The sequence below is a fragment of the Camelina sativa genome, chromosome 20, assembly GCF_030686135.1.
Source record: "Camelina sativa cultivar CO46 ecotype springtype chromosome 20, ASM3068613v1".
In the NCBI taxonomy this organism is placed as follows: domain Eukaryota; kingdom Viridiplantae; phylum Streptophyta; class Magnoliopsida; order Brassicales; family Brassicaceae; genus Camelina; species Camelina sativa.
Window position 1 is genome coordinate 19067184 of NC_141899.1, and position 12592 is coordinate 19079775.

Consider the following 12592-nt stretch of genomic DNA (forward strand, 5'->3'; position numbering starts at 1 on the left):
TGTTTACTTTGTTGATACAGGTTTTCAGACTGACAACGTGATGAATACACCTTCGGCTAAACCAGCATCGACCGACACCACCTGGGTGTCGGTCGACACCACCTACGAGACCAAAGTATATGTTCGAGACAATATTTCAGCATCGACCAAAACCACCATAAGTTTCAGTCGACACCTCTCTTTTACCGAGACAAATTGGCCGCTTGATGGAGATGTAGCCGCTGTGGCTAGCTCCAACCAACCTTGGTATGCTGATATAGCCAATTATCTTGCTGCAGAAGTATAACCAGACAAATTCACAGGCTATCACAAGAAGAGGTTCTTGAGAGAACTTAGAAGATACTATTGGGATGAGCCATACTTGTATAAGCATTGTAGTGATGGAGTTTACAGAAGATGTCTAGCTGAGACTGAAGTTCCTGATGTTCTGTTTCATTTCCATGGATCAGATTATGGTGGACTCTTTGCTACCTTTAAGACAGTGTCCAAGGTTCTACAAGCAGGGTTTTGGTGGCAACAATGTTCAAAGACGCTCATGAGTTTGTCTCTCGATGTGATGCTTGTTAGAGAAGGGGACAAATTAGTAAGAGTATGAGATGTCACAAAATTTCATCCTTGAGGTTGAAGTTTTTGATTGTTGGGGCATAGACTTTATGGGACCATTCCCTTCCTCTTACAAGAATCACTACCTCCTAGTAGTTGTTGACTATGTATCCAAGTGGGTTGAAGCAATTACAAGTCCTAATAACGATTATGCTATGGTTCTTAAGCTGTTTAAGACCATTATCTTTTCTCGGTTTGGAGTGCCTCGAATTGTTATCAGTGAGGGAGGTAAGGATTTTATCAATAAAGTGTTTGACAAGCTGTTGAAGAAGTATGGAGTTCAACATAGAGTCACTACTCCATATCACCCGCAGACTAGTCGACAAGTTGAGGTTTCCAACCGTCAGATTAAGGAGATTCTTGAGAAAAAGGTAGGTGTTACAAGGAAAGATTGGGCTATGAAGTTAGATGATGCATTTTAGGATTATCGGACCGCTTATAAAACACCACTTGGCACTACTCTTTTCCATCTACTTTATGGGAAAGCATGTCATCTTCCAGTGAAATTAGAGCACAAAGCAGCCTGGACTGTTAAATTGATGAATTTTGATGCCAAGATAGCTTCAGAGAAGGTTAGTACAACTAAATAAGTTGGATGAGTTATGTTTTCATGCATTTGAGAATTCTAAACTGTACAAGGAGAGGACAAAGGATTATCATGATAAAAAGATCATCTCACGACACTTTGAGCCTAATGACCAGGTACTTCTATACAACTACCGCTTGACGCTGTTTCTAGGTAAGCTATGTTCCTCTTAATCCGGTCCTTTTGCCATTCAAGAGGTTAGACCATATGGAGCCATTGTGTTGCCGAACTCCAAAGGAGAGAAATTTATCGTTAATGGTCAGAGGGTGAAATATTATTGGGCGAAAGCCGAGATACCAGACGTACACATTGTGCATTTGGACGATCCACCCTCAGCCTAATCTGTTGCCAAGTCAAGCTAATGACTTAAAAGAAGCGTTTGGTGGGAGGCAACCCACCGGTAGAAACTAATTATTTTCTATTTTCTTATTTTTGTTAATATATTAACTTTTAGTTTTGAGTTTTATTTGTTTCAGAAAAATAATATAAAAAACAATAAAAATGTTCGGACAGCATTGATTAGAGCATAGCATCGACCGACACCACTTGGGAGTCGTTCGACACCGGTGTTGGACCGCATAACAGATAAAAGGCTATCCGGCTACATACTTTTGGATTTGTTTAATGGGCTTTGAATTTTTAGTGGGCTGGGTTTAACTGATGAGCATCGACCGACACCACTAATTGGGTGTCGGTCGACATCGAGAACAGACGCGAAAAACCTTTATAACCCTAGCCGTCTTCTTCATTATTCACCTTCCTCCAAAACCCGACCAAACACTTCAAAACTTCATAACTTCTTCAATTTTGTTCCGTCTTGAGTGATTTTTGGTGCTAACCCACTCAATTTTCCCTCTTTTTTTCAGATCCAGTGTCAATTTCCTGGTTTGGAGCGATGTCACTCCTGAAAAAACAGAAAATGACTGGTGGCAAAGCTTCTTCTTCTCGCCAGTCCGGCCACCGTCAGCCACCGCGAGCTCCGGCGAGACCCTCCACCACCTTGCCTGACCTCTCTCTTCCTTCTCCCATTCCATCTCTCCCTCCATGGCCAAAGGAGGAACATGCCAAGATTAGCACTGAAAAGAAATGGGATGATGAACCTCTTGTTGAGCTTGGGAAGCCTGTATTCATCAACAGGCCATTGCTGAATCAGTGGGGGGAGAGTATGAGACAATGGTGTACAATGCTTGGTTAGAAGTTACTATCAAACCCACCAGGTTTGTTGATCCTGCTATTATTCATAGGATGGTAATTTATGCTGAGGTTTTAGGTTTGTTAGAGAAGATGCGCTTGGGAACTGTATGCTCTAAGCAATATGATTGTTATCCGGATTTAGTGCGTAAGTTTATGGCTTTTATTAGTATTACTTATGAGGATAAGCAGGATCCGCAGTCTTATGGCATAAGATTTTCTGAGATTTGTGATATCTACGAGTGGCCCCATTTCTTTCAGCACACTTCTCTGCCAAAGCAGTATTTGGGTGTTTCTACTCTTTGGTATTTCATAGGCATTGGAGAGTATAACTCCAAGGAGTCTCTTCAGTCAGATGTCAGACATCCAGCGCTCAGGTATATTCATCGTGCCATTGGCAACACTTTCTTTTGTAAGATGGAACCAGGAAAGATGAGAGCTTGAGAGCTTCAGAGCTGTACTTGTTAGGCCTCAGAGTTGGTGACTTGATTCACCCTTTTACTGAGCGTAGTGATCCTGGAGCTATTAACTTTGGGAGTGTTTTTGCACATCACATGGTCTCTCTGCAGGCCAAGCCGTTTATGGGTATTGGTATTAAGACTGAGTCTGTGGGGAGCCTTCTTACCACGATTTTTCAGTTCAAGAACATATCTACCAACGGTTTCAGTGTCATCACCAAGAGGAATCTCATGGATGAAGGTTACTTGAAGAGTGCTACTTGGCTGAAACAGGATTTGATGTGGAGGTTTTCTAATGACACTGGAGAGCATTTGATTCGGCCGCCGCGACCTGATCTTACCACCATTGGTGATGAGGCGGAGCAGTTACGTTTTACTCCTACTGCTGATGACTTTGTTGCTTGTCCTCCTACTCGTCTCCATCGAGTACCGCGGACTACTCCTGCTGTTGCACCTGCGGTTGACCCTGATGGGGGTTTTGAGGTTGGTTCTTCTTCTGGGACCGCGGCATTTGAGTTTCCAGAGCCTCCACAACCTTTTGCTACCATGGAATAGGGAGCTTATCAGGAGTACCAGACCTCCACTATGTGTGCCATCTGAAACGCTATTGCTGAATTTTCTAGGTGTCGCTGCATTTTTCCTACTAGGCGCAGATCACCATCCCCTCCTGCCGGTCGAGGTGCTGATACTGCCTAGCTTCTAATCATGGTTTTCTTTATCTTTTTCCTTTTTAGGTTGAGTCATTTTTCTTCTTGCATTGAGTCAGTTTGAGTTTGGATTTGTATGAAACTAATGAAATATCTATCTATCATGTTGCTTTTAACTTGTGTTTGAATGCTTCTTAACAGACTAATCATCCAAGGATTACTTACCAACACAATCTAACTGCAACTAACAAAGGATTTTCGATCATGTTTTGTCCGCAGAGGGTGTCAATCAACACCTTCATGGTGTCGGTCGACACTGTGAACTTCACAGAATAACATTGGTTGACCCATGGGTAACCTGTAACCAGTTCATCTTTTCATTACAATTTTCAATACATTTTTGTTTAACTTTGCTTCTCTCTTTCTTGATAACACTGGAGACAATGTTGTTTAAGTCTGGGGGAGGTGTCTACTAACTACTAACTATGTTTTTGTTTCTATTGTGTCAGTCAAAACCGTATTTTATTTTTATTGAGTCAAATTTTTCAAATTTTTCTTCTGGGTATGATCTTTAACTAACAGTTTCTATTCTTTTGCTAACACTCTAATGACTCTTGATTAAGTTTGACCTCAGAACCGAAGTGTGGAAAAGACTATGAGTTGTATGAACAATCCCGAAAGCCTTATTCAATGGATATCTGGTTAAATTAAAGTTTTCTCAATTTTTATCAAGATTTTAACTGGACTTAATCTCTTACTTTGGGAGTTGGAAATCAATGGACTAGACTTCTTCTTTGGGCCATACAAGACAGTGCAAGTTTTCAAAATATGTCTCCCCTCTCTCTTCCCTTCAGTACTCTAAAAAAAAAAGAGAAAGATCATAAAAAAATGGAGAAACAAAAAAAGAAGAAGGATATAAGTGAGCTGAGGGATGTCGCGTAAACCTGTGCATACTTCTATAAAAAATTGTTTGATAAAAAATGTAAAATGATACTCTAGAAAATTAGAGAAAAATCAACCCCTTGTAAGTGAGAAAAGAGAGAGGAAAAGAGATGTATGAAGAATGTCTTGGCAAGAAGATAGATCATATGCCACTGATCGATATTCCCAAGGTAAGAACTCGCTTTTATTTGCTTTAATTTATTTAATGAGATTACAATGGCAAAACTAGAGACTCTAGAGGATTGTGGGATTTGAGTAAGGAATGTTGATGCTTTTTATTGACAAGTTGTATGAAGTAAATTCTTGAGAGTCAAGGCGATGAAGTGCGAAGATCAATTGCTTGCAGTTGAGTGAGTTCATATGTTTTCAAACGTCTTTAACAGGTCTAAGTTTCTGTTTTGCTTGAAGGCAAGCAAAAGCTAAGCCTGGGGGAGTTGATATATCATGGTTTTTACGGTTTTTAACCATGATATAAGTGTGCCCATAGAGCATCATCCAACTTCTTTGTCCAATCCTTCCTTGTGATACCTACTGTTTTCAAAAGAATTACCTTGATTTCCCTGTTGGAAACTTCAAATCGACCACTAGTTTGAGGATGGTAAGGAGTAGCAACCTTATGCTTCACTCCATGCTTCTTGAGAAGAATCTCAAAGACCTTGTTGATCAAGTGTCTTCCTCCATCACTTATGACCACTCTTGGAATACCAAACCTTGGAAAGATGATTGTCTTAAACAACTTCAACACCACCTTTGCATCATTAGTAGGACTAGCTATGGCTTCTACCTATTTAGACACATAATCAACAGCCACAAGTATGTAGTTATTACCATATGAAGAAGGGAATGGTCCCATGATGTCTATATCCCATACATCAAACACTTCAACTTAGTTTGAGGCATTTCATCGCTCATGCTGATGTTTCCCTTTCTTTGACATAAATCACACTTGGAGATAATCTCTTTAGTGTCCTTGAACATTTTTGGCCACCACAAACCAGCTTGAAGGATTTTTGTAACTGTCTTGAATGTGGTGAAGTGACCCCCATAGGCTGCTCCATGACAAAGTTCTACTACCCTTCTATCTCTTCTTTAGAAACACATCTTCTATAAATTTTGTCCTACAAAAAGCGAAGAGATAAGGTGCATCCTAGTAGTAGTTATTGATGTCCTTAAATAACTTTTTTCTAGCATATCCCACCAAGTTTGGTGGCTAAAGACCACAAGCTAGGTAGTTAACATAATCTGCATACGAAGGACTATTCTCTTCTAAACTTATGACCTCTACAAGCTTTTTCCAAGTCTCATGGCTCTTATCTAGAAGTTGAATTGCCATTAGCCGCTATTCCAGAAGTGAATCATTGATTGGAATCTCATTGTCAATCCTCAATCTAGATAGATGAAAAGCTACTCAATTCTCAATGCCTTTCTTATCTTTAATCTCCAAATCAAACTCTTGAAGCAACAATATCCAACTCTTGAGCTTGAACTCCAATCTAGAGCTTGAACTATTGGAGCACTAACCAACTCCAGATTTGGAGATTTGGAGATTAAAGACAAGAAAGGCATTGATATTCAAATGGTAAACTAGATTTGGAGAGTGTTCCATATAAAGAAAGAGTTGGTTAGTGCTCCAATAGTTCAATATCAATTTGGAGCTTGAACTATTAGAGCACTAACCAACTCTTCATTTATCTTCTTGAAAGCTTGTAGACACTCCTCATCAAACTCAAATGCAACATATTTACACAACAACCTTGTAAGAGGCCTAGCAATCTTTGAGAAGTCTTTTATAAACCTTCTATAAAACCCAGCATGGTCCAAGAAACTTCTCATTTCCTTGCTGAATTTGGTGGTGCTAGATTGGTCATCACATCAATCTTAGCTCTATCAACCTCAATGCCCTTCTCTGAAATCTTGTGTCCCAACAAAATCCCTTCTTTCACCATGAAGTGACACTTCTCCCAATTCGAAACCAAATTGGTTTCTTCACATCTCTTTAAAACCCTGCAAAGATTAGAAAGGCAAGAAAAAAAAATCTTCATATACAAAGAAGTCATCCATGAATACTTCAACAACATTTTCAATGAGATCCGAGAAAATGGACATCATACACCGTTGGAAAGTAGCGGGTGCATTACATAGTCCAAACAGCATTCTATATATATATGAAGGTACCGAGACATGTAAATATTGATATACGAAATAATCCTGAGTAACCGTCTAAAAAGCAATAATGACTATGGTTTGCTAACCGTTCTAACATTTGATCGATAAACAGTAAAGGGAAGTGATATTCTAGAGGCGGCATTAACTTTTCTATAATCAATACACATGCAATGTCCAATTATAATCCTTGAAGGAATTAACTCATCTTTATCATTCTTAACAACAGTGACTCCTCCTTTATAGGGTACCACATGTACCGGTGAAACCCATGTACTATCCGATATAGGATATATGATACCTGTATTGGAGCTTTAGAATCTCTTTCCTCACTAGATCTCTTAGGTTAGGATTTAACAATCTTTGTGGTTCAATGGAAGTCATTGATTCATCATCTAAATGTATCCTATGCATGCAAAGAGATTCAAAGATTCCTTTAATATCATCTAGTGAAAAACCAATAGCTCTCCTTTAGTTCTTTAATTTACCTAGGAGAGTAACAGTTTATAGTTCACTAAATTCTTCATTGATAATAACAGGATAAGTAGAGTTTTGTTCCAAGAAAATCATACCTTAGCCCTTTAGGAAATGGTTTAAAATCAATCTTGGGTTCTTTAAGCTCACTCAAATCATCATTTGAGTCCCATTCAACTGAGTTCACCACCTGCTCTTTCAACTCAAGGAAGCTTCCATTATCACTAGAAGGCTTGCGAGAGTCAAGAATCTTCTCATACCCTTCACTATCTTCCTTTAGTAACCCAAACTCTCCTTGTTTAACAGTCAAAGTGTTTTGGGGCTCATCTTCTATGGCTAACTCTTCCAAAAGCTTATCAGCCAAAACATCCATTTCTTCAATGTAGAAAGCTTGTCTTTTAATTTTAGGCTTCCTCATCACCTTGTTGATGTCAAAACACAAGGCTTCCTTTCCTAAATTCAAATGAATCTTTCCTCTTTTCACATCAATCATAGCTCCTGCGGTTCTTAGAAATGGGCGTCCCAAGATGAGTGGGTCCTTTGGTTCGTCATACATTTCTAATTCAACAAAGTTAGTTGGAATCTCAAAATTCCCTACCATGACGGGTAAGTCTTCAAGCAGTCCTACCGGGGTTCTAACTGACCTATCCGACCTATCCGCAAGAACAAGGGAGATTCTACACTCTTTGTAGCGAGTGAAACCTAATCTTTTGGCAACCGAGAGAGGCATCAAGCTCACACTATCCCCAAGATCACATAAACAATGGCTAAAAGATAAAGGTCCCAATGAACAAGAGTGAAACTACCAGGATCATCAAGCTTCTTTGCTACTATCTTGTTTTGAATGATAGCACTACACTCATGGGTTAATATTATCATTCCTTGAGGAACTTGTCGTATGATGGGTTCAGCAAGAATGCATCAATGAGTGGCATTGTAATAGCAACATCTATTATTTGTGCATCAAACATAGCTCTATACTTGTCCACTTGTTGTTTCTTAAACCGACCAGGAAATGACAATCTTGGCTCAAGCCCTGGATCTTCACTCCCATAGAAAGATCTCCAAGGAAAAGCACCAAAACTCCAAAATCTCCCAAGAACGCTCTCTTTCTCTCTGTTTCTCTCTGAAAAACGGAAACAACACTGAAACCACGACCTAGGTCGACTTTCCACTTAAATAACCCCATTTTAAGGTTTCACTTAAATCAAACCAAACAAAATAAATAATTTAAATCAATATGGTCGAACCAAAAATTGATGGTGTCGATCGACACTTCCTTTGGTGTCGATCGACACCCATCCCCAAAACCAACAAATAGATAAGATTTTAAAATTAAACCTAATTATTCTACTGAACAAAACCAGGGCCGACCCATAAATTACCTCTTAATCGATGAATCCCAAAAAAATTTTCAAAAAATCCGAAACTTTGCTGTCCACCAACAAACTTCGCAGTCGACCCAGGAAATTTCAAGTGGACTCTTCCTTTTCTTCCCCACTTCCGTTGTTTATTACATCCTTTTACTCTTCGCCAACATCTTTTAGAATTCGCCTCGCTCCATTGTTATTGTCGATTTGATACCTATCAACAAGTTCGTTCTTTAGTTCCCAAATCATACCACAACATAATCTTCATAATTTATTGAACATAACATCTTCTTAAATTAATTGTACCAGAATTGTTGACAAAAGCCACTTGAATCACTACTCCGGTTCAAACGACACAAACGACTCCTTGGTTTCTATTGTTGTTTAGGGTTTAATGTTTCATTGTGTTTTTATTATTCATTTTTTCCATTTTATAAATGAAAATGACACTTTTGTAGTTACGAAATTAATACATGGTTTAAAGTCTTTTTACAACAAATTAGTACTATTCTAGTAAGTAACACTTTATATGTGTTAGTCTAGTAATAAACCAAAATATATGCGCTACTTTAGTAATTCTTTCAAAATGAAATATTTTCAAACCTGCTATATTACTTCTAATAATTAGCTAATAAAAAGTATTTTTAAATAAAAATAGCTGGTCATAACGCCCCTAAAGGTATTATATCTAATATATTTTTTTTCTATATTTCAAATTTTATTCACAAAAGTATTCTTATATTACTAACCGCACGTTCTAGATATGTTCTTCCTTTTTTTTTTGGACAAAATTCTTCCAAATTTAACAATCTATGAACAAATTAAGCTAGATAAAATTAGTTTTAATAATAAAAATAACTTATATGTATATATATATATATATTATATTATATTAAGTAATAAGCTAATGATAATGCACCAACTACACACAGAAATATAAGGATCTATATATAGATAAACACAGTAAATTGATAAAAGATTTATTGCCTCTAATTTGGACTTAGTGATAAGAAACCTAATGAATAGGGAAATCCTTTCGTTGCTATATAAACAGTCTTTGTGCCAACAAACTAGACAAACCATACAAAATAAAAGAAAAAAGATAATGAGGAAATTGAAATTATCTTTGATAGCCAATGAGAGATCAAGAAAAAAAACATTCATGAAGAGGAAGAAAGGGATAACGAAGAAACTTCACGAGTTGACAACTCTTTGTGGTGTCCAAGCTTGTGGGGTCATATACAGTCCGTATATGTCGGTACCAGAGGTTTGGCCGTCAAAGGAAGGTGCACAAGAGGTGGCAATGAAGTTTATGGAGATGCCGATGGCAACAAGAAACAAAAAGATGATGGATCAAGAAACATATTTGCGGGAGCAGATTACCAAAATCAAAGAGCAAGTATACAAGCTGGCTGTTGAGAATCGGGAGTTACAAGTTAAACGATTTATGTTTGATTGTCTTGAAGGAAATATGTCGGAGTATCATTATGGTGCAAATGACCTTCACGATTTGCATCGCTATATTGATCAATATATCAATCAGCTTACTCAAAGGATGCAAATTCATTTAGAAAATGGTGAGTCTTCTTCTTTCTCTCCTCTTCCTGTTGGAGTTGCGGATATAGATCCTCCTGCTCTTGCAGATTTTGCTGTTGGTGTGAATACAGCCGCGGTAAGTGCTACTAGAGAGTTTTGTGCTCATATTCCATACCAAAATATGAATATGAATCAAAATCTGCAAGAACCGGTTCAATATCATACTTCGCATGATTTTTATGGTCATATTCAAGGAGTCTACAATAACATGACTTGGAATCATGATTTGAATTTTGATTTAAATCATAACATGAATTTGAATGTAGATCTGAATTCCAATCAGTAATTGAATCAAGAAAACTCATTTAATGATATGATGCTGGCACAAAATGTGGGTTATGCTGGAGGACATGCTAGAATTCCTTTGATAGATGGAAACCACTACAACTATCACCAACAACCAACTGTTGATCTTGCCATCACCAATCACATGCCTTCCATCACCTCCTCTACCACCTCTACTACTAGTGTTTATGCTTCATACAGTAACAATAATCTTTAATTAAAAGAAGCATATTTTTACTGTAGTTTTCAGTTGTCTGAATTTATGAGTTTTATTTTCTTCATTTCAGAAAAAAATATTTAATGTTGTCTTTATTTTTATTCTTTTTTCAATTAATTGTTGTTGGCTAAGGGTTCTACCTGAATGCATTTATCTTGTTTTGATTATTAAGAAATGTATTTGTGCATCATAGCGTATCAATTTTAGTTTTATTGAAGAAGTTTAGTTTTTCGAAATAAAATAATTAGGTTTTTTGAAATATAATAAAACAATTAAGCAGGTACAACCAAAGATGTGGGCAAATTAACTAGAGTTTGTTTTTTCACAAAATATCTTATTCTTATCATCATATTTGCCACCCAAAAATGTGGGCAAGTTTATTTTTTATTTTTTTTTTTTTTTTTTTTTGTGAAGTAGTATGTTTAATCACCATCAAAATTAGTTTGACTTTTCAGAAAACGATGATATTTAGTGCTAAAATTCGAAAAATAAAGAGCATGTTAAGTACCCACATTCGTAGACACATTTCAGTGACCAAAATATTTATTACATTTTTGTGGTTTATTCATTATAATTCCTTTAAGTCTGGTACTAAATTCAGGACAATGATTCAATGAAACTACCGGACGTGTTTTTAAAAATAATAGAATTAAATACTCTATTATATTTAATTACACCCAAAAATAAACCAACAACAAACCAATATGCATAGCGGAAGGAATATATACCAAACCAATTCTAATTTATTATGAATATAATATCCATTATAACCAATAAAAATCAGTAAACTAAGACCATCTCCACTAAATAACTTGTATTCACTTGCTTATAATTAAAATAATCATATAATTAATATTACACTAATCAAACCAATCCACTTACAAGTTTAAAAATCCAATCCACTAGAGATCTCCTATCAAAATTTCCTAATCATTAAAATAATAATTTTTAAAAAATTTGTTTATTATTTATCAAATTTTCATAAATTATTAAATAATCCAAGATAACAAAACAATTATTTCAATTACTTAATTACATTAAAAAGAAAACAATTATTTTTACATAATTGGGAAGTATTAGCATCCTCTAGGACCGGAGAGACGACCAACAAAATTGTACTGCAAATTATCAAATTATATAGTTTATACTTTGGCAAGATAGTTTAGGCTCTCAGCATGGAAAGTAAAGATTCATACGTTTGGGTATGTGTCGACTGGAATATCCACCCTGATTGGCTGCTTGACGATGAGACCGGACGAGCTACCGGGAGAGTTTAGCCAATTTGGTGCTGGAGGGTGATGAAACAGATCTCTGCAAAGTAAAAGATAAACCAACAACCTGTTAAAAGTCATTTAAACCTTAACGCATAAGAACCTGTCAAAGATATATATGATTGCAGCATCAAAACCAAGAAGAAAATGAAATACATTTTATCAAATACTTCTTCCACGGAATAAGGGGCAATGTATTGCATTGTCGCAACTTAGCAACCTGTAATTTCTTATCCTAATTCATAATATTCATGGAATAATGATAGTGGAATGGAGAGATATCATAGTCTCAACTAAGTTAGTGAATAATAAAAACGTTCACACTAGTTAAAATAGATTGTAACAGACTGCAAACAAAGACTATGCACTAACCTTTGCTATGATCTCTACGAAGGTCACACTTGTGATCTGTATGATATCAAAAAGGTTTTGTATGCATGGATTCCTGTGAGACAACTCAGAATAAGAATTCCAAGAAATTAGTTCTTCATAATAAGATCAACATCATTTGTTTTTTGCTAACATCTAACTAAACATTTGTTTTTTGTATAAAAGTCCTAGTTCTGACGCAAGAAACAAAAAATTAAAGTAGATCTTACGAAGAAGAAAAGAAACTCTAACTATAACAGTATGGCGTAAGCTTGTGACGTTCTAAAGATACTTGCCAACAGAAAAATTGCAAATGATCCAAATCAGTATGACCTTGAGCATACAAGAATACATGAAGTTCCACTCCTTTTCACTTAGCAATCACGTTGATAAGGGTATGTAAGAAAATGTCAGATCTTA

General features: G+C 36.5%; 1 protein-coding gene and 1 pseudogene across 2 annotated transcripts; one reads left to right on the plus strand and one right to left on the minus strand.

Moving 5' to 3' along the window:
• Positions 1 to 4887: 4887 nt before the first annotated feature.
• LOC147919157 (uncharacterized) lies at positions 4888 to 5485 on the minus strand. The gene is made up of 2 exons (XM_087503871.1): positions 5423 to 5485; positions 4888 to 5211 (listed from the first exon to the last, which is right to left on the minus strand). Exons 1-2 carry the CDS (start codon positions 5483 to 5485, stop codon positions 4888 to 4890), a joined length of 387 nt encoding a protein of 128 aa, XP_087359997.1.
• A 4054-nt stretch (positions 5486 to 9539) lies between these two features.
• Positions 9540 to 10596, plus strand: LOC104771145 (agamous-like MADS-box protein AGL36 pseudogene; annotated as a pseudogene). The gene has a single exon (XR_015592145.1). The product of XR_015592145.1 is annotated as an agamous-like MADS-box protein AGL36 pseudogene (transcript).
• Positions 10597 to 12592: the final 1996 nt, after the last annotated feature.